A 23,029-nucleotide genomic window follows, 5' to 3' on the forward strand; every position below is an offset into this window, starting at 1 on the left:
CTCCTCAGTGCCCTTCCTGAATGAGGGGCCCAGTCCTGAGCCCAGTACAGGAGGGGTGCCGTACCAGAGCCGAGTACGGGGGGCCGATCACTGCCCTGCTCCTGCTGGTCCCGCTGATCCTGCTTTCCAGCCGCTCGCGGGCCGGCCCCGCACCGCGGCCCTGCCCCGTGCCCAGTGCCCGGCCCGGGGTGCCGTGAGGGAGCGCCCGGCGGCCTCCGCCCAGCAGGGGGCGCGCGCGCCCGCCCGGCCGCTCGCTCCGCCCGGCGCCGCGCGCCCCCCGAGAGCCCCGCGCAGGTACGGCGGGAGCGGGACGGGAGCGCGGGGCCGGGGCGGCGGCGGGAGGCCGGGGAGGGCACGGCAGGGAACCGAGGGCGCTGTCACCGCGACAGGCCCGTGCCAGGCCTGGGGAGGGAGCCGGGGACGGGCCCTGGGCACAGGCCGGCCCGCGAGCCCGAGAGGTGGAGCGCTGTGATGCCGTTTGGTGGGAGAAGAGCGGGAGCCGTGCCAGCCTTCAGGGGAGGGGAGGGGACGGGGCCGCCCTGCTGACGGGGCATTGGTAAGTGAGCGGCTTTGAACGTGATTTCGAGGGGTAAACAAGATAAGTGCGACTGAAATACATGTTTTAACCTGCTGTCATAACTGTCTTTGATGAAGTAGTTACTGTTTTTATGGGAAATGGAGTAGTTCCCTTTTTAATTTTCTAGACCACACTAAAGCTGCTGCACGTTGTTACTGTGGTGAAAAGGTAGGGATAACGCCTGAACTGTAGACAGGATAGGGAAGTAACTAGAAACAAACTGTGGTGAGTAATATTGAATCGAAAATCCATCAAATCTGAGTAGCAGAGGGTATAAAATTAGTTCTTTGAAGATCAGTCTTAAGACCAATCTTACAAAATATTTAATAGAGGCCTTGATGTAGCAATTAAAACTTTACTGTCTTAATTTGATAGTGATGGGGAGTTGGGAAGCACTGACAGTGTTGAAGAGGGTTATAGTACTACCCAGAAAGAATTGGGTGATCCTGAGAAAAAGGATATGAAGTAAGTTTAACAACAATTTAAAGAATGAAGGTTTAGAGTTGTTACATTGCAAGCAAAAATTTTGTAGAATAAATTCTTACCAGTTGAAAGCAACACAAAACAAAAGAATGTTATGTAGTTACAAGATATTGAATTGCAGAAAAAGTAAATGCTTACTACAGTGATCCAGTTAAAGGAGTTACTATTACCCATGAACAGAACTCTAGAATTCTTTGTATAATGTTAATCATTCCCAGCAAAAAAACTGGAACAGAAACAGGAAGATATCCCAAGGTCAAGTGGGGAAGTTAAAAGTCTGTTGGAAGAGGCATTTGGCTTTTTTTTTAATTTTGCAGAATAATTGTAATTTTGTTTTCTGTTTAACCAGCAAGGTAAACACGGTGATGGAAATAAATTGAACTAAAGGATCATGTTAATACATGAATAATTTAACATACATTTTAAGATTAATAATATATGAAAATTTCTAACCATCAGTGAGCACTGATATTTAGGACCAGCCTTCAAAAAGGTCAAGGAAGAGCAAAAACTGAACACTTACTAGATGGAATGTGGCTGGTTTGTAAAAATAATATTTTTGTTTGCTGCAGCAGAGGCCTAAGTTTAGTGTTACCTGTAGACTATAGACCAGTTTTTCTTTTTTGTTTGTTTGTGAAATAGATTATTAGCAAGAACTTGTTAAATTGTTTTTTAGAAGAAAAAAAATAGTAATGTTTGCAGTCTGAATAGTAGAGTTTGTGACAGTCAGGAAATGACAGTGGCTCATTGCTGGCTTTTTTGTGTCAAAGAAAAGGTGTGATGAGTACGCTGAGATGAGATGAAGGTTGAAGTGTAGAATGTGCATGTGCTGTCTTCTTACCAGAGCAGTGTGAGTTTGCCTCTGCAAGAGGGGACTCTAAAATTCAGTTCTGATCTGTAATCAGTGACAGAGATTTCCTCTCCTCAGGTTTTGGTGTCCTTCAGTTAAAGTTGTCTCATCAGCAGGAGCAAGGGATTTGAAGCAGTGCTTTAAGGTAATTGTGTTATCTCACCTCAAGTTCTTTTGAACTTAATGTTTGAGCACTTGTGGCCTTGAAGTCCTCATCTGCAGCTCAGGACCTGAGGTACTTGATTGTCCAAGGAGTGAACTACTACTAGAAGCTCTTCTAGGGATCTGGGTATGCTGGAATTTTGAGGGCTGTCACTCTTTTCTTTTGGTCAGTCTGTCAGTTAATATCTCCCCACATGATCTCGATTGTGGATGTTTCACTTCCAGACAGATCAGTTAATAAGCACATAAGATGTTTTAGAGGGCACTGGTTTATACATGTTATGTGAAACACGTGATCCCTTAAGCACTGGGCTTTCTGGAGAGACCATCCATAGAATGCTGTTAGAGTAGGCAGCAGGCCTGTCTTGAGTGCATGGGTTTGTTCCACCAAATTTCCATTGTGAGTGTTTATTGTGTGTGTAAGTCAAGAGCACAGATACTGAAATGGTCAGTTTTGTTGTGGTTTGCTTTGCTATTTAGGGATGATACGTAATAAATATTCATCATAAATAAATGTGGGAAAAAAGGTTTTATCTTGTGCAGTCCCCCACTGCAGCCTTGTCTGTACTTACAGGACTTAGATTCTGTTATCATTCATCTATCAGCACCACTTTTCCAAGTGGCATTTTTTCTTTCACTTTTTCAATGAAATTTCGATTGGTTGTGGAACAGAGCTGCTTAAACACCAGTTTTGTCAGTCAGCACATTTCTGACATCCAAGTAATGCAGCTACATCAGCTGAATTTTATAATATAAACTCAAAGGCATAAATCCTGTACTGCTCATTATGATATTCTTCAGCATGCTCAAGACCTCTTAGAGTGTGTTAGAGTGTCTGCTCAGTGACCAGCACTAGTGGATGGTGACAGAAGGAGGGCAGCAGGACATTTCAGGAATGGCTTGGGGTGTATGGGCTTCTCGTGGATGGTGTAAAATGCTTGTGTGTCTTCTTCACCTTGGAGTTTTTTATCTACAGAAGAAAATGCCTGTTTGTGTTATGTGTTAGTACCTTAGGGGGTTGTTCTCTCTGAGAATGGGTACATCTTCAGAGTTTTGCTACATCCATGACTCATCAGCTTTTCCTCAGGGTTACTGAGTAGGGTTGTAGATAGAGGTGATGTGGATCTTCTAGAAGCATTAAAACAAAGTACCATACTAGAGGCTTTTGAGGAGAGTGGATGTGTGTAGCATCAAAGACATTTCTTACATGCAGAAGTTGTTGGGTTGAAAAATTATAAAGAAGAATGGAGAATGGACTGCAGGAAGCAGCCAGGCTCGTGCTCTCCCAATGGAGGATCTCTGGTGGCTGCTCTTGAAAGCGGAGTGCTGGGTGAGCCAGATCAGCCTGATCCAGGACATCAGTTTAGTCAACTTATGATCAGCAAGACTGGAATAATACTAATTCTGCATGGTTCTGTTCTGGCTTCTGAACTGTTGGAATTTGTATGTACTGCCTAGAAAAGGCAGTGAGCAACAAGGTGGTAGTGTTTGCCAGGACATGGGTTGTAAAGATAGGGTCAGCTGTGAAAAGCTGCAGAAGAGCCCTGTAAAACTGAGTAACTGGATAATATACTGGCACATGAGTTCAGTGTAAGTAGAGGGACTCAGCATAAAGAGAATCCTACCTTCCCATTACTTCTCAGTAATGAGCAGTATCTTAGAGTTTTGATGAATGGTTCCATGAAAATGTAGCAACAGCATTAAGCATCAGTGGAAAAGTGGAAAACAAACAGTGGAATATTACTGAAGAAACAAGTAAAAAACAAAGCAAAGAATTTTGTCATGACACTTGTTAATCCATGGTTCACCCCACACATCTTGATTGAGTCAACCTTGCTCTGTCTCCCAGCTCACAAAACAGAGTAAAAATGAGTGAGATTCAGAGAAGCAAAACAAGAATGGTCACAGACCCAGACCCCCTTACAAATGAGGAATGACCAAGAAAGCTGGACTTCAAAATTCATCCTGGAAAGGGATGTCTGAGGAGGCTGTGATGAAGGCCTGTAGAATCATGAGTGACATGAAAAGAACAGGCTGAGGTGCACAGTCTGTTCTTCCTGCAGCAGAGCTTGGGGTCCACAAGGGAAGCTGCCAAGCCCCTGCTTCAGCAAGACCAAGAGATGTCCTTCATAAGAACTTAGTTGGAGAACTTACCAGAGTATGTTGTTGGTATTAAAAGTATTTGTGTTGAAGAGGAGAAAGCAGATTCAGAGGTGGAGGTGGAGCAAAATATGTAAAAACCCATCCATTTTGAATAGAAAAAGCAAAATTATATATGCTTGCCCTATTCTGTTCTTTCTGGCCTCTGCTTTTTGCCACCATTTCAAAACTTACACTAGGCCTAAAAGGACCTTTGCTGGGATCTGCTGTGGCTGCTTTATGTTGGCTCTTTGTTCACACAAGTCATAATTGATGTGGACTTTTTTTCACAGTTTCTCCTTATCCTTCCTCAAATAGAACTTGTCAAACTTCTTTAAAGAAACATGGGTATTGCTGTTCATTGTCTGGACACCAGGTTTCATGCTGAATATTGATTGGGTCTTTTACAGATGAGTTACTGTTATTTAATAAGTTATCTAAAGGCAGAAGTTCCCCCTGTATATGTGATGTCTTCTGTTTTCAGGCTCAGCAGGATAAATTGATGCATTGGTAAACATCAATTGAGCTACCTCACTCTCAGGTTCTTTTCAATCATCTTTCATTGCATTTCTGGTCAATTCCAGCCCCTGTGCAGATCAGGAGCTTGAACCTGACCTCCCATTCTCCTCAGACCTGCCTGTTGTCTTGAGAATGCTTAGGCTGCTGGTTTACTCCCTTCAGTCCCTTTAGACTGAAGTTGGGCAGTCACTTTTACTACTACATGTTTGCCTACATGGAGAAATTTTTTGAGTCTAAGCATAGTGAAGCAACTATTTATGCAAAGGTAGTATCACTATGTATATAGCAGTTAGACATACAACCTTAATAGTGTTACCATTTTATCTTGTCACATAAATCCACTGTGATACTGTTGCATTGTTAGTGTCATGATGGATGCATTGATAGATATTTAAAATATTTGAAAGAGTAAATTTATCAATTTACTATTTGTCTTTGATAAACTGGTTTAGTGATTTACTGTGTGAACATGAAAATTCTGAACAGAAATATGTGTATCCAGCACTTGTAGTAAGAGTTGCATGTTTGACACTCTTAGTTGTCTTATCATTGGTACATTGATGTAAATGCATTAGTGGTATAAAATAATGAACTTCAATGAATAAGCAGAGCAAGATATTTTCTCAAAGGTGAAGTCAAGCATACAGTTAGATATAAATGACTCACAAATTTAGGAGACATCTGCTTTTAAAAGTGACTTATTTCTGTTCACTAGCCACTAAACCAGATTTGATGTTTTACACTAAGGCCATGTCATCAAGGTTATGCATGACTAAGGACATATAAGCTATTATATATATATTATAAGGGGAAAAAGTAAGAAAATATGAACTATATAACAAGTCATTTGATCACAGGATCTTAGTTTGCTTTATTGCTTTTATTAAGTTCTGATTTCTGATGATTCCTCCTGGACACAGAAAGTTTTTCCCCATGTTAGTTAATATGTCATCTCAGACTTACTGTTTGTCTAGGTAAGGACTAGGTTTTGTGGGGGGGGGTGTTTTGGATTTAGTTTTGGGTGTTTTTAAAGAAACAGGCATAAATACATACTTTTTAAAATTAATACCTTTAGTTTCAGAACTCGAACCTAAGTTCTCATTTCACTAATAGAGAATCAGAGATTAAATGAGAATGCTGTTATACTGCAAGGAAGTTTGGATTTCAGAATCCTTTTAATAAAGTTTTATAAAATCTTATTTTCAGGCCTTTCATAATTTTCTTCCCAGGATAATAGAAAACACCACAAATGTAGAAAAAGTGGTGTGTGTGAGTCACGGCTTACACACCGTGCCAGTACCTAAAGGGGACCTACAAGAAAGGTGGAGAGGGGTTTTTACAAGGACACGAAACTGGGAATGGCTTTAAACTGACAGAGGGAAGGTTTAGATGGGATATAAGGATGAAATGCTTTCCTGTGAGGGTGAAGAACAACTGGAAAAGTTTCCCAGAGGAGCCGTGGGTGCCCCATCGCTGGAAGTGTTCAGGGCCAGGCTGGCTGGGGCTGGGAGCAGCCCGGGTAATGTGTCTCAGGTGTCCCTGGCCGTGGCAGGTGACCTGTTCGTGTCTCTCCCCGCTCACGGCATTCTGTGATTGTGTTTGTCGCTCCATTCGGACAGGAATCCGGCAGTCCACGTGGTGGCAGTGTCCGTCCAGCCTCCCGTGCTGCTCCTGCCTCGGCAGCCAGCCGGACACAGCCCTCCTCAGTCAGTGTCTGCTCCAGAAGGCTGCTCCGAGGCTGCAGCGAATTTAAACACAAACGCTTCATTAAGAGTGGGACAAATTCTCACTACTCCGTTAATAACCAGACTATTAAACCAATAACAAAACAATGTGTAGTAATCTTTAATATTTTCTTGACCAGCATACCCCCTACGTGTTCCCAGCAGAAACAAAAAAGGAGTTCAGGTAAAGCTTTGTGAAGAGGTTGATAATTATGACTTGTATGATTCAATAACTTTATATTAAAACAGATGTATTCAAACTGGCCACAATGATCAGAGAAGTACTGCAGCTATATACTGGTTTAATTGAACCAATTGTGAGGAATTAGTTACAGATTATTTGAAAAAAATCTGTAAATTGCCTTTTTTCCTAAATAGTTCTTGTACAGAAGATGGAAGATGAGCAATGTTCAAAAATACTTAGCTGTATATTTGATTGAAGTTAAATGTGCCCAAACATGTAATGCAACTGAATTACCAGATAAGTTTAGCAAGGATAAAATGTTTGTGAATCTGCTTGTTAATAAAGGCATTTTAAATGAATGATCTCTTTCTTATTTTTCCCTTTTTTTTGTGTGCCTGAGTACACAAAGCTTGTACTATTTTAACTGGGGAAGCATCCTGCAACCCTGGATTGGCATTTGAGGCCTTGTATATTTTTTATCTTGTAGTGTTGACATAGTGAGCAATAATGAGCAAAGCTCCCTATTTCCCAAAGCCATCATCTGCTGATCCATAAGAGCAGCAATAGTTGTTAAAGCTTTTTCATAAAGCACTTTGTAGCCTGTACTTGTAAAGTCCTTTGTAGGTGCAGTGTCCCAGAGTTTCTGCTTACAGGATGGTCCTGACATCAAGAGATCATTACCTGGATGTCTCATGTCTGCATAAGGGAATGGGAATGATTGGAAAAAAATGGCATAAATAATGTTATTCTGTTGGCACCTGCCCATGTGGCTGACTAGGGACATGAGAGGGCATGTAGGTGTTATAAACCTGCTGTGATACCTCAAATCCAGGAACTGTTCAAAAAATAGCTAAAGTTAGAAAGGGAAAATCTGTAGAATATAGCAGTGTGTAAAATAGGCATCATGCTGTGCTTAGTCTGAGATGCTGCTTTTAGCAGCAGTTCCATATTGGTGGAGCCATAAAACCATTCTAGTTGTACTGAAAAGATAAAGATTTCTAATAGAAAATACAGAACTTAAGTGGATTTTGATGTACATAATGGAGTTCTTTCCTAAATGGAAATGAGTTGATCACATAATTTTTTACTAAATATAATATTTATTCAGTGAAATGACTTCTCAGTAAGTTACACATAAATTCGCATGTGCGTGAAAACTTAGCAAGGAATTTCTCCCTCAGCATTTTAAGCAAAGTACTGGAATGTTTTTCATTAAATAATGAAGAGGAAGAGCTCTGCAAGGCACTGCCACTGAAGTGCTCTCAAAGTGCATTACAGAAAGAGGATGCTGTTTACCACAAGGGAGTTGAAAAATGCAAATTTTGCAAGTAACATGTATGGTGTGTTTGCTGGCAGAGGAGATTACTATTTCCTGGATTTGTTTTAGTTTCCATTTCTTGGTGGTGGCAGTTTCCCTAGTGGTGATCTTACTGATGCCTGAGTTCTAGATGTCAGAGTTTGTATTAATAGTGAGAAATCTCGAGGATGGAGCGATCTGATAATGTTCTGTGGTACTGATGTGTTGTTTTAAAATAGGGGCAGTTAGTTCAGTTTTCCTGAATGAAGTGGGGGAAACTAGTTTTCCAGAACTTTTCTCTCCTGTTTTTCTCTCCAGCTTTTCTCTCCTGTTCCTTGGGCTGTTTGGTAGCTGTTGGACTTAAGGAGAAAGCAGAGACCACAGCATATATTTAGTAAAATAAAACTGTGCACAGTTAACACAAATTTTAGGACTAGTTTAAGAAGTGACAGAACTTGCATTTAGCTCTGTGGTTTGAATTTTTCAAGATCGCTCCTGACTTCTGCAGATGAGAATGTGTCCTGCAACAGATGAGTGTGTGACATTGAGTTACCATTGTGCACAGTTTAGTGAGAGACAACTGACTCCTAGTAAATAAATTATTTTTTCAGAATCACTTAATGTAAGCATTCTTTTTGAAAACAAAACAGCTTGGTTAAATTATCTTGTGCTATATGTGTCATTGAAGAGGCTTACAGCATAATTTCTGAAGTTATTAATTAAGAAGTACATTGTGTTGAGGCCTAAAGAAATGTATAAATCTAGGGAAAATGCGTTCTTACATTATGCCTTTCTAATGGGAATCCTTCTAGATTTGGAGGATGTCTTTGAATTTACTTTTTTTCACAAAACTGATTTTCAGTCAAAGTACCAAGTTATTAAAAGCAAACCTTTTTTTAACAAAAAATATTATTTAACAGATACATTTTCAGTAGATAGCGATGCATTTTTACAAGCAGTGATTTACTTCTGTTTTTAAAAATTAGATTTATTTAAGTAGTAGTAGTATTTTTTTTGGGATGTTCAGGATGGTCATTTTGCAATATTTTGTGTCTTATTACTAATGCAACTCCATTTGTCCTAATTGATGCTTATGAAATCAGTCCTTACTGGTAGGATATCAGCTTATGGACAGGTTCAGAGTTGTTACCTCATTCACCTTTCAGAAGCAATTTAAATTGAATGGCTAATGCTGTTTTGTTTCTAAATTTTGCTCCTGAGTCTGTTGTATCAGATAATCATTGCAATAATAAGCTTTTTTGATACTGTGGGCAGAAGTGCAATCACCATTTGTTTAATGAAAGATATCTAATTAATTTTACTTGTGATTTTTTATGAGTTTTCTTACACAGGAAATTCTGCTAGGTTGGGTTAATTTTAAGGCAAGACCATGCTGTTTTGGGACTGACATTTTAAAGATGGTGCATAGTTCAGCTTTGTGTGCAGCTTGTATTTGGCGCAGGTTAGCTAGCCATATGTGAAATAGAATTGTGTTAGTAGAAAAAATCTTTTTAATCACAAAGATAAATCAAACCAGATGGTCCAGATTTTTTTTTGTGAATGTATTTGCTTAGTCCACAATCTTCAAGTATTGGGAAGAAGGGTTTGCCTCATCTTTGTCTTTCTTACTGTGAAATACTAAGGTTTTACTTTAGTCTTCTACACGAGTGATCAGTTCTAGATTTTAGTGATGATAAATTCTGAATCAGAATGACTTCCAGTTGCACTTTCTGTTAACTGCTAGTATTTGTGCTTCCTGTTCTGAGAAGATAAGGAGGTGACTTTTTTCCTAGGTATTATTAGCTAATGTTTCATCACAATTGGGGAATTCTCTAAGGCTTTACCAGACACACACGTCTGGTATGAAAATACAGCCATTAGCTTATATTTAACAGAGCATGTCATGCTGTTTCTCAGCCTACATTTCTTCCAGTATAATATTCTCATGTTGATTTATGTTAGGCCTTGTTTTATTAAGCAGGTTTAAACAATGAAGCGTTATTTTACAAGCAAACCACTTTTTGTCAAGTGTGAGTAGGGGTTTGTGGTATTGATATGCTGCTACTATGGCTGATAATTGGAGGTTTTAAAATGATTTATGATCTACAATGATCTTGCTTTAGGGAAGATTTAGTGCAGAATATAAAGGTCACAATCACATCAGAGAGAAACTGGGCCCATTATTTTTTCTCAGTGAACACTGGATGAGCAGAGTGGAAGAAAAATTCTCATATCATTCATGATTTGGATGGAAAATGGGCAAGAAAATTGAAAATGCTGTCAGCTGGGAATCATAGCTTTGTAGCATCCAGGGGGTTGTAACATATTCACTGAAAATTTAAGTAATTACATTTTCCTTTCTTTTTGTATAGGGTTATAAGGAGGCTGTCAGTGCCCTGCATGACTCCAGTCTCACGCTAAGTTTTATGGTGTATCAGTGAACCGGCCACTTGCTGTTGGAGATGGTTGTGGAAAAGAGTTCTTGAGCCAGTGATGTACTGTCACGTGCTTCAAAACATACTTGCAGCCCAGAGGAATGTACTCTGCTTAGAATCATTCCTTATACAGATACCAAGACATAGAATTTATTTCTATCTCTTTCTCTTCAGCATCCAATAAAGAAAAAAACGTTGTGCATTCCCGCACTGGAAAACTGGACAAGTGTTGATATATGTAGCAGAATTTGTCCAGATAGGAAACACAGCCTAGTGAAGTTTAAATAGGATTTATTAAACTCAACAGCCTCCAGTGCTAGAGCTGTTATTCAAACCAGTGTGTACACATTTTGAAATTACTTCTGGAGGTACTTTGATCTTGAATTTGATCTAAAACATGGGGGAAGAGCTATAAAATATAGACATTATGAACTCTCATAAAAGGAGAGGTTTTAAATTGAATTCTTTGGCTACTGGCCATGTTTCCATTCTCCTGGCTGAATGAGTGCACTGGTGTGGAAGGATACCTTATATAGATGAGAAAATTTAAATCTGTGTATAGCAGTTTTAATAAGAGATTCAGATAGTTAATCAGAACACTGCTACACCGTGAGCCCAGAATAGAACCCCTGGGCAAGCAAAAAATACTGTTTCAAATGACATTTCAATTCACTTTCTATTCCAAGCTCATCTAGTAAAATCATGTTTCCCTCCTATCACTTTAACTTTGTCATGTATCAATTGAGATTTCTTCTAGAGGAATTTTATTTGCTTACATGATTTTTTTTTATTTTTTCCACCTCTCTGAGGCAGTACAAAAAGAGGACTGTTGTCCAGTCTTCTAGATGTTTTCATTGCTTAAAATTGCATCATGAACATTTTACCATTCTCTTGCTAAACCACTCTCTTTTTCCTTATTGTTTTCAAGTAATCTTTTCTGTGTCCCGTAAGCATGCGGTGTCATCGTGATTTGACTCATCCTTAAAATATTCTTCTGCAAAACTGAAATCATAGTTCATCAAATATTCTATACCAAGTAATCCATGGTGAAACATTTGTCTTTGTCTTTTATGTCTGTCCTGATACAGAAAAGGGCTTAATCCTTTATTTAGTATTAAGCCGGAGAAACTGCATTTGTATTTCTCTATGTTGAGGTTCTGCTCAAACCCACAGTAGCTCTGTGCTTGATTTTACCATTGTCTTCCTTGCACCCACTTCCAGTTTTCAGTGGGCAATTTCTCCTAATACATTCAGTTTTCTGTGTTCTGTATTGCTGTTCTTGTTTGTTCTACAGTTTGTGTATCTCTGACACTGTAAAAATAATGTTCTCAAAGACTATTGAAAAATACATTTATTGCAGAATGAAGAAATTAGTATTTTTATTAACCATTTTTATCTGTACTGTAGTTTGTGCATTGAAGTTCAAAATCAGAGGTTGAAAATCCATTGGAGCAGCTTTGCTTATAGCTGGTAAAAATTGCAGTTAGTGTGACTGTACCTGTGGACTGAATTGCTTAGAGTTTCCTCATTTATGAAAAATTCTTCCTTTCTGTCCCAATCTGTGGGGTTTTGCCCTTTAATATCACTACTACTACTGGTTCCTTACTAGGTTGAAAACTAATCACCTGTCTGGCATCTGTGGCAGAGATCTTACCAGTTTCCTCTCCTAACAAAGCTTTGCTGCTCTTTCCAGAGGTGTGAGCTCTTTCTTTTTACCAGAAGGGAATGCAGCACACAAAGTTAATGTGTTTCAGGAGGGTTTCAGAGTTGACCTGTAAGCTAGTTTGCATTCTTGTTTGGGACCCGAGCAGTCTAGTGAATATTAGCATTGTGTTTATTTGCCTGGTTTCACCATCATTTCTTCACCCTTTTGCTTGCAGGTTGCTCCCCTCCTCCTGAGAGAGTCAGAGCAATGTCCTACGTTTTTGTGAACGACTCCTCGCAGACCAACGTGCCTCTGCTGCAGGCCTGCATCGATGGAGATTTCAACTACTCCAAGCGGCTCCTGGAGAGCGGCTTTGACCCCAACATCCGTGACAGCCGGGGCCGCACCGGCCTGCACCTGGCGGCAGCCCGAGGAAATGTAGACATCTGTCAGCTCTTGCATAAATTTGGGGCTGACCTGCTAGCCACTGATTACCAGGGCAACACAGCCCTTCACCTGTGTGGCCATGTTGATACCATCCAGTTCCTAGTTTCTAATGGACTTAAAATTGATATTTGGTGAGTCACTTTTTACAGTACTTATTTTATAATACATTAGTCTTCTGTCACCAGAGCCTTGCATATAAATCTGCTGTTGCTGAAATGCTGTATTTGGTGCAATTCTATTTTACAAAGATACCACTGAATTTAAAAAAGCAAAATAAAAAGGCAGGGAAACAGTAAGAGGCCACTTCTGCTAGTCTGTGCAACAAGCAAATCAAATGTAAATAGCTGCTGGTGGTGTGAGCTGCTGTATCTAATTGTGCCTCATTTATGACATTGCTGCCCTGGTTTGGCCAGACAGCCAGGTGTGGGTGGTTGGCACCAAAGAAAAAATCACATTGACTACTTTAAAAGAATTTCTCCACCCCATTTTCTATTGTGGTACTATCTAAGACAAAGAAAATACAGTATATGTGTGTGTCAGTTCATTCCCATACTCTTCTGGTAACAATGCTTCCTTTCAGTGTTTTTGCCCTCCCTCAAAGTCTGTGACTCAGAATATTGTATATTCTTTCCTTCTGGCTTCCAGCAGCTGTCAGATGCCAGTGCTCAGATGGAAGCTCTCAAGCTGCAAAATAACTAGCTGTTTCATTCCTGTGCTGAATTACTTTGTTTGTGGAACTTTCTGCATATTCACAATGTGTGCAAAAGCCAGGAGTAATGTCAAAACCTTTTGAGTTTTTAAATCTGTCCCTTTTTCACCTGTCCCTCATTAGTGTTTTCAACTCAGCAAAACTGGTTATTGGTAGACCCGATTATTTATGGGTTGTGGGTTGGGACTTTTTCTCCTCATTTCAAACAGCTCTGGTGGAAATTCCTGGTCTAAAGGCAGCTCTGGACCTATTCAGTATTATTTTAATAGCAGCAGTGGGACCATCTGTATTTTATTTCATTTCTGCCTCATGTCCTAATACCCTCATGGAAAAGGAACTATTAGGAGCCAGATTGCACAATTCTTTCTTGAAATTAAGCTTAAACTTGAACATTGCCATAAATCTACTGGGGGTTTTTTGGTTTTTTTTTTTCTTTTTGTTTTTGTTTTTGTTTTTTTTTTTTTGTTTTGTTTTTTTTTTTAATGTAACACTCAGATTCCAATTAGATTAGAGTTCTAAGAATTTGATTTTATTAGAGGGGGAAAAGAGTTGTGCAATTTCAAACCTAAATATACTTATTTTCTTCTATATCCAATTGTGCTGTAACTTGGATAGATTGGAATTTATTACTGTCTGATAAAACAGAAAACAGCTCTCAGGACTTACTAAATTGTAATATGTTATGCTGAGTTGACTTGTTACAAAATTTCTATGTTAAAATTTTCTTATGTCTTTTTATGGGCTTGTTTTAGCAACCACCAAGGTGCAACACCACTTGTTCTTGCCAAACGAAGGGGTGTGAATAAAGATGTGATTAGACTGCTGGAATCGTTAGAGGAGCAGGAGGTGAAAGGATTTAACAGAGGAGCTCACTCAAAGCTGGAGACAATGCAGACAGCTGAAAGTGAAAGGTATTTACCAAACAAAAATAACTACCAGGAGAGATAATGTTTATGGCTTTAGATTTTTGGGATTGACTTGATTGTTTATTCCTCAAAACAGGTAATATCAAATTTGGCCTGACATTATCAAATCAAAATTGAGTGTTAAATTCTGGAAAAATCAAAAATCAAAATTGAGTGTTAAATTTTGGAAAAATCTCTTTAAACTGATCCAATGTTAGAAAAAAAAGGAACTTCTATTGAGATTTTAATTTTATGGTAAAATTAAAAAAAAAAAAAAAAAGGCTAATTTTCCATTCGGAGTCCCAAACACAAATACTCTACCACCTACCACAAAGCCAAGTGGGAAATAGTGGGAAATGCAAAGTGTCAGCATCACAGGCTAACCTGACATCCTTTTGATGATTTTCTATGCAAAAAAAAGGGGTGGGAGACTTTTCATCAATCTCAACCTGAATAAAGAATTTTATATGGTGTCGTATCTGAAATTTCTATTGTTAGCAGTCCTGGAAAAGATGGAGAATAAGAATATTTTGATGACTAAAGAGATAGTTAATGCAGAACTGAGGATTTCGAGAAAATTGCTGATCATTTCAGGGAAATGGTTGGGTTAGAGGGAAGTTAATAATGAAGTCCTAAAAGTCTGGTTCTGGGACTGTGCTTACTTTGAATTTTCTTAAATAAAAAAGCAAAAGCATGAGTAGTAGAAGCATGGTTAGTGATACCAAGAAACAAGGAAAATTGAGATGGCATAGACAAAAACCTGGGGTTACGAGGGTGAGGAAATCAATAGTAATAAATTGTGATTCTGTAGCAATGCAACTGTAATTACTGAAAGTTGTATGCTATAAAATAAAAAGTTTCTCAGCAAAAACCAAACATATAAGGAGAACAGGCTTGGTGCATTAGTCAGTTCCAGGAGTTAATGCTACCCTGAGAAATGCAGTGAAGTACAAAACAAGACATTTTCACTGCATAAAGAAAACAATCAGTCCTGTTGTATAAAGTAATGGTGACTTCTGCTCTCTGATATGTCTTATTATGCTGCTTACCCCCATTCAAAAAAATGTGGATTTTTTTATATTGTCTAATGATGACCATGAACTATGACTACTGGAACATTATATCACAAAAGACAGGGAGTTTTGTCATATAACTGTTGCTTGGTTTATGTGAAAATGTAGACAGGCTGTACTGTAAACAGAAAATAAGCTGTATAGATGGAGTTAGATCTAAGATGAGTAAACAGAAAAGGTGAAACCAACAAGACTGCAGAAATAATACTCAGTACTCCCATTAAGTTCTTTCTTATACATCAGGTGACCTTACCAGTCAGAGAGACTGTTCTAAACCATGAAACAGAAAATTAATTTTATTTTCAAAATTACGTGGTTGTGCATTGTAAGAATTAGTGCATATTACCTTTCAGACTTCACTAACTTTTACTGAAAATGTCTTGACACACACAAATGCACTTAGGCTGATTTTGTTTAAACATATGGACGAACAGCTCAGCCCCATTTAAATTTTGGTTTTTGATTTGATGGTGTCTCTTTAACAAACATAGCTTCCTTTCTGTTATTTGACCTTCATAAATGTTATATTGTTTGCTTTGGCCAGGAAGTCAGCAACTCTCCTTGGGGACAGGCACAGAGACATAAACAGTGCACTACCCAGCTTGTTTGGGAACGTGTTTAAAATGTCTGAAATGCATTATTTTCAAAGTAACAAATGACAGATGCCTACAGGAGCCAAAGCAAATGAGCTTGTGTGCTGTTTGCTTTATAAATAAATAATATCTTTTTACCAGTTGGCTTCTCAGACCTCCACAGTTTCACCACCCTTCTTTGTATTATTTTCACATTTTAGGGACACTTAGATTTATGACTTCTGTCCTCTGCCCTCTGAACTCTTACATTATGTATGAACCTATGGAGAAATAACACTCTTTCTAAAAACAGTCTCTGCCTTCAGTTTTCTGCTCCGTGTTACAGGCAGTTGCTGCTGCTCAGGAAGCAGAGGCCAGAGCTCTGTTCCCAAGTCAAATTTGGTTTTGCTTGCTTTGCCCTGCTGCCAGGAGGCAGAGCTCCCTCTGTCCCTCTCTCACACAGACATCTGTCCTTCTGCACAGCCCAGCAGGACCTGTGGCTGTGCCACAAGCATGTCTAAATGTGAACTCCCACCTGCTGCTGGACACAGAACATCTGTCTGGGCTGTGTGGCACAAACTCTTCTCTTGTCTGCCATGTTGCTGCATTACCAGTTTTTATGCAGCTCTAATTTGTAATAAGAAAAAATATATTGAATAACATTTGTTTTAATTGGGTCATAATATAAAATAGTAAAAATGTTTTCTGTGTACCCTTTTTAATGAGCAAGCCTGTGACCTTTCCACTTAAATTGCATTGCACCTTTATTTAACCTCTCTGTGGTTATGTATTAACTAGTTAGTACTCAAGAGTAAGCAATTCTGTTCTGCACAAAGGGCTGTCTTTTACTAAACCCTTTGTTTTGCTTGGGAAATCATAATAAGCAAGGAAGATTACTAAATCCTGCACCTATGGGTAAGCTAAAATAGCTTTACAGCATGGTAAATATTTAAAAAACAAAAATGCAGACTGTTTAATAGGCAATTCCTGAAATCTTGTGCACATGATGCTGCAATACTTGAGCAAGTTGTGGGAGTTCAAGCTCATTGTTCTTCAGTGGTTACACTTCCTGAGAAAAAATACCATATGAATAGTGTGAAGTTTTCCCATGGTGTAATCTTAGAAGAGAGCTTTGTGAATGAGACTTTTTTCTGATAACCATAATTTTTCAATTTATTTCTGTCAAGAAGAACAGCAGCATTTCTACAATTAGTTTTGACTTGGAAATTACTTTTCCTTGATTTTTAAAAATTTTTATTATTAGTCTTGTAAGAAATATCTAGGAATATGGTAATGGAAAACAGTTAAAAGGGAGGAAAAGATTTTTTTTTTTTTTTTGCTTATATTCTGCTATTGACATCATTGAATATGTGATTGATTCCACCATTTCCTTTCTGTGTTTGTCAGGGCCTGATCCTGTAAACAGCCATGTATGTAATCTCACTCAAGTGAAAAGTAGTAAGACTGTGGAGATGGCCAAAATTTTAAGTGAAGTCAGGCTATGCAAAAGCTTTCCTATTCTTCATGAGATTTTTCATAAGTAACAGATAGTTTCCTGTTATAATTGTGAAACCAGCAATATTGGGAGAATTACACAAGAGGCTGTGCAGGATTTTGAAACAACTTACATCTTTTCTAAAGGTGATCATTGTCAAGAAGACTGCCTCTCTCAGATTTTATATTTGTTTTTCTTGAAAAGTGGGAATTCCACTCCCTCATTTATAGTCTGACAATTTAAGGGCCTGATAGATTGGTAGTGGAATGCTAAAACATGAAAGCAGTCACTGAACACCATATGGCAGAAAACACAGCAATGCTAACTTGTTCAGAAAGTTTCTGAGCTTCTTGTTATCCAAAGTTATTGTTTTCTGTGATTTTTAATGTTTTTTTGGAAGGGTCATGTAACAAAGATATCCAGGAGAATAGTAAAGGTCACTGCAGAACTCAGCATCTCAATTAATATTGGTTAAAGCTTCCATTTTATTAATCAGAGTTTATTTTTAGTCATAATTTGTTTTATTAACAAATAATGTGTGCCCCTTGAGGTCTTAACTTATGCTTCATTATATTTTACTAAGCCATATTTAGTAGGAATTATGGGGACTGACCTTTGAAGGCTTCTGGCTAGCAGGCCTGAAAATTCAGTGCAGTTATACATAAACAAATATAATTCTCTTTGCACAGGTTAATAAAATGTCCTTTCAGCTAAAATAAGTTTAGAATTAGAAGTATTTTCCTGATCTAATTTGTCTTGATTTAGCAGAAGCAATGCTATAAATCAGTAGAGGGGGTTGATTTTTAATCTAGAATGTTTCAGATGCCCTTAGTGGGATCACTGTCATACTGACAAATGCATTCCTTTACTCTGATGTATTTTTCACTTTAATCCTTTGTAGTGCAATGGAAAGCCATTCCCTGCTCAATCCAAACCTGCAGCAGGGTGAAGGAGTTCTTTCCAGTTTCCGCACGACGTGGCAGGAGTTTGTGGAAGACCTGGGCTTCTGGAGGGTGCTGCTCCTCATCATTGTCATCGCTCTCCTGTCCCTTGGAATTGCCTATTATGTTAGTGGGGTGCTTCCTTTCGTAGAAAACCAGCCTGAACTGGTGCACTGAAGCAAATGCAAAGAAGTACACAAGTCCTTTTCCCTGTTCTAATCTAATCTTATTTTTAGCTTGGAATTATTTGCTTGGTGCAGACAGTGGCAGCTGTATATACTGTTTGCCTTTTGTACCTACTATTAACCCCTTTGGAGGAGGGATTAATTAATTTCAAGTAAAACACTGATTTCTAAAGCATTCCTAAGATACCTCTGACTTACCTTGACTTGCAAGCAAGATGTGAAGATAATCCTCTCTGATAAAATATTGTGATTAGAAAAGGCCTTTCATTATGAATATTAAGTTCCTGCATATGAAAAATATATCCTAGTACAGAACCACATTTGGTTTATTTTTTCTATGAAGAGAGGTAAATCTGTTCTCGGATTTTTTTGTAAGTGCTTCAGTTGAAAGAAAAATACTCTTAGAAGTCCCCCTCAAGAAATCTTAATAATGTAATAACACTTTCTGATATATAGATGGTGATAAGCTGCAAACTCCATTGTTATTTTAATACCTCTCCGTAGTTTCCTGTCTGCTAGTTTATAAAAGTAATGAGAAACAGTTCAAGTTCTGCTGTGTCTCTGTTGTATAGATCACTCCTTTATTTATTAGGTTAATGTAGTGCGTCTTCCCCAGATGAATTTAATGTTGTTAATACCTGCCTGAAATAAAATTTATAGAATAGAACTGTTTGTTGTGCTTTAGAAGAAGACTTGAGCTGAAAATCTTGCATTTTTGTTGAAATGTTGCTAAGCAAACTTTCTTTGTAAGGGTAATTAAAAGGTGATTTAGGTGTTCTGCCGTGTATATAATAATTCTGTAAGGTCATTGTGAAATATATCATGAAGGATAATTTTTTTGTCCTCCCATAAGGGTCAGACTGTACCATGTAATTGTGTTTTCGTGTTTGTGGAGAGAACTTGATTGAATAGAATTCCTTTCCAGAATTGTTTTCCATTTCATTTGCTTTCAGACAGAACAGACAGGCTTATGAATTATTTTCTGAGTATGCAGAATAAAGAGGTTTTAAATACTAATATTTAGAAACATTGTATGAAGTTAAATCTTGATCCATTCTGTATTTCTATTCCTATTTCGCTTCCCATTTTGCTGTGAAACCCTTTGTTGTAAATAACCTAGGGATACAAATCCATTAGATACTTCTTTAGGAAGGCTGGAAAGGTATTGCATAGTAAGTGGGAGATTTTCAAAGAAAGTGGATTCTCTCTCCCCATGCTGATTAGACATCTAATTCTCTTTTGCCATTGCCTTGCAAATCCCAAACAAAATTAATTCTGTGAGCCTAAGGAGTCAATTTTATTTTTTTTAATTAGCCACTCCTCAGTTGTTGCTAAATAACTTAAAACATTTATTGTACATTTAAATGTAACCTATGTGGTTCTGTTCTGGTACCATGTATATTTTTATTTCTTGTTTATTGGTTTGAATGAAGAGGGTTGTTGTCTTTGTTTTGATGGGTGATATGGGTTTCACTGGAGCTGGGCCCCATTCTAAATTGCATCTGAATAAATCTTGATCTCAATTCTTAAGTTAGACTTTTAATGACACAATACTTTTTTAACAGCACAATGCTGCAGAAAAGAAACCATCTTAAAAAAAAAAAAAACAAAAAATGAGAGCATATTCCTCTTCTGAGTATTTCACTTATGGTGCCATTGTTCACAAAGATAAATATAAACTCATCAGATACCTAAATTACTTACTTGTCTAAATAAGTACATTTCTGTTAATAATACCATGCATCTTGATTAATGACATTATCTTTCTGTATGTATTATCTGCATAATTTGTAATTGTATTCTCAGTATGGGTGATTGCCAAAAATAAATACATGTAGTAAATATGTTTTGGTTTCTTATTGCATTAGTGCAGCAGTAATGACACTACCCTATTTCACTAAGTTTGTTGTGCATTGATAATGAATATTTCAGCAGTGGGGAACTTTCCTACACAAGAAATGGCAAACATGCAGCTGCTATAATGAGATTTTAGAGTACAGGTTCTTTAGATTTGCCTGTTTTGTTTTCAGTATTGTTGCTGAATTAAAATTGCTGTCTGGCTGTCTCTTCTCTGAGACTTCAGGTATTGACCATGTGGTCTGGAGGCCTCTCAAAATTTAAGGTTACTTATGAAGAGGAGCAAAACATAACCAAAAAAACAAAGCTTGAGCCTTAAGTAGCCTTTCCTATTTCGCTGCATGCATAAGTAGACATGCAGGAACTACACATTGAAAAGGTTTGAAAAATTGTGTTTGAAATTAAGATATTTCATGTTTTAAACCACAAGGAAATCCAAAGCACTGTTTGAACTTCACTGTGTAATGAGTGCTGCTCCTTTAAATAGGGACATGATAAATGTCTGATAAAAGTGGAGTTTTTTCTGTATATGCCTCTGTTACTGTAAAAGGTCTGGTGTGCCTTTCAATATATCTGCAAACATTAATGTCTTCCCTTTCAAAGGCTCCTTCTGAAGAATGAATTTACCTCTGTAACTTTAGCTTACTTGTCATGGAGGATTCTACTATTTCAATATAAAGACTTGGATTGTCTGTAGGTAAATAAGATTTATTTATTATTGCAGTGGTATCTTGGAACCTTGATCCAGGTACTCACTGTTGTGCCAGGCAACACAAAATTCAGCTGAAGTGCTTAAATATGATTAAGATAACAGGTACATCATTCCATCCTGCAAGTGCAGGTACAGAATTATCCCTGCTGTCACCAGAAATTAATTTCATGATGTTAATACAGATTCAAGATTAGTCACTCTTCAAATCCAAAACAGATTGTTGTCTCAAGCTGTTGTTAGACTAATGAGCTCAAATGGAATAAGGAATTGAGAGGGAAAACAAACAGCTATGAAGAGATTTCTGTTTCCAGTGACATGAAACAACTTGGTGGACGAGATAGTGCAAGGTGAACTGTAAAAAGGACAGACGCAGGCTCCTGTGCAGTGGGCTGTCCTGGTGCTCACATTTATCCCCTGCAAGATCACACCTATCTTACCTCACAGGAACTTGTTCCCTACCAGAGCTCTGATCTTCAAGGGCTCTGTTTTCACTCATCTTGGTAATTTGCTTTGTAGAAGGGGATGTTCTGTTGGCTGTCATGAGTAGATACTGTTTCTGGCTGCCACAGTGCAACAGGTAGTTAATTACTGGATGTGATCTGGCACTGTGAGGCTTTTCTTCATGAAAACCTCCAGGGGGGAAAGAACATGGTTTCACTTTGAAATATTGAAACATAAGATCTCAGTAGTTTCTGGGTCTGCAGCTGATTGGGGGTTTGATTTTACCATGAGTCAATGAATATCTAAGGTTGTTTTCATTAACTTAAGTAAGTAACAATCATCAGCTCTGGCTAGTTAGCTAGGTAGTTCTTTTTCTAGTCAAAATATATTTGGTCATAATTACTTAGAGAAATGCAAATCAAGTAATTTATTCAGAAATACAAATTGCAAGTGATGACTTCCCTGAAAACTCAAAAAAGGGTAATATTGGCTGATGTAATTAATGTTCAGGATTTTCAAAAGTCTAGCATATATTTAAATGTTACCCCAAGCTGATGTTTAACAGAACCAATAGCATCCTCAGCTGACACACAAAGTAACTGGTTTCTGTAGTTGTTCCTGTTTCTGAAGTCAGGGCTTTATTGAATTCATATTGGATTTGGTGGTTAAAATAAGTCTTCGATTATGGGAGAATTAGGTCAGAATGCTTTTCTTTCATTCATTGTTGTTTTTTCACATTTCAGCATTAATCATTGTGGATTGGTTTCTTTGCAATACACTTTGTAAAATTTCCCCAGTGATCCAAAGGGTTACAAAAAACGTTGCCAGTTGTTCCTGCACTTTTCATCTGTGGTGTTGCAGCTTTCTAGAAGAATTCAAATGTCATTGCACGGTTTCATAACCTGCAGTTCTCTGTGAACTCGTAAGTGGTGAAATACTGTTGAATCATGACTCCTGAATCTGTATTCATATTATTAAATTAATTTCTGGTGACAACAGAGATAATTCTGGACATGCACTTGCAGAGTATTAGGATGTGCCTGTTATCTTAATCATATTTAAGCACTTCAGCTGAATTTTGTGTTGCCTGGCATTTTTGTACTGCTCTTGGCAAATGCTTCAAGGAGAGAACACTTTTAAAACATACAGTATTAGGGAACAAATGCAACTAATTGGTAGTTCTTTGCTATTTATTGCTGGGAAGTGAAGTGTTCCCAGGGTCATGCTGCCAGAGGAATCTGAGATGAGCACTACTGTCCCCGGCTGACAGTGATCTGGTGTGTCTGTGCTCTTACGCAAAGCAGGGTGAGCGCTCTGGGTTGCAGCTGAGCAGTCTGCCTGTGCAGAACCCTGAAAAATGTGTCTCTGCTGTAGGCATTTGTAGTTTGTAATTCACTCTTGTAACTAAGCATTGAGCAACTAGTATTTCCTAATGACTGGGCTGAGACAAAACTGTTGTTCTTCATTAATGCCAAGGGAACGGGGAATCTACTGGAAATTGCTGTAACTAAAAAGCAACAAATTAGAATATCTTGTGAAGTCAAAGTGTGAACAAGTCACAACCATGGCTTCAAGTGATACATTCTTTCCATTTGTGATTTTAAACTACCTCTGGATAAGGAAAAACTGGGGAGAGAGACCTTTGGAGCAGAATTTGTTGTGTGCAATGTATGGCTT

At 38.2% G+C, this 23,029-nt stretch overlaps 1 protein-coding gene across 4 annotated transcripts; it reads left to right on the top strand.

Moving 5' to 3' along the window:
* Positions 1 to 240: 240 nt before the first annotated feature.
* On the top strand, positions 241 to 20,184 carry ANKRD46 (ankyrin repeat domain 46). 4 transcript variants are annotated; one of them, XM_063171684.1, is made up of 5 exons: positions 250 to 294; positions 1,989 to 2,055; positions 12,251 to 12,593; positions 13,924 to 14,082; positions 18,118 to 20,184. In XM_063171684.1, the coding sequence occupies exons 3-5, from the start codon at positions 12,283 to 12,285 to the stop codon at positions 18,332 to 18,334; spliced, it is 687 nt and encodes a 228-aa protein (XP_063027754.1). In that variant the 5' UTR covers positions 250 to 294; positions 1,989 to 2,055; positions 12,251 to 12,282; the 3' UTR covers positions 18,335 to 20,184. The 4 variants fall into 4 exon arrangements, with proteins under 4 accessions (XP_063027771.1, XP_063027754.1, XP_063027762.1 ...); XM_063171673.1 differs by lacking the exon at positions 250 to 294 and adding an exon at positions 424 to 556; XM_063171701.1 differs by lacking the exon at positions 1,989 to 2,055 and having other exon boundaries at positions 241 to 294.
* Positions 20,185 to 23,029: the final 2,845 nt, after the last annotated feature.

Source organism: Melospiza melodia, chromosome 1 (genome assembly GCF_035770615.1).
Source record: "Melospiza melodia melodia isolate bMelMel2 chromosome 1, bMelMel2.pri, whole genome shotgun sequence".
NCBI classification, from domain to species: Eukaryota; Metazoa; Chordata; class Aves; order Passeriformes; family Passerellidae; genus Melospiza; species Melospiza melodia.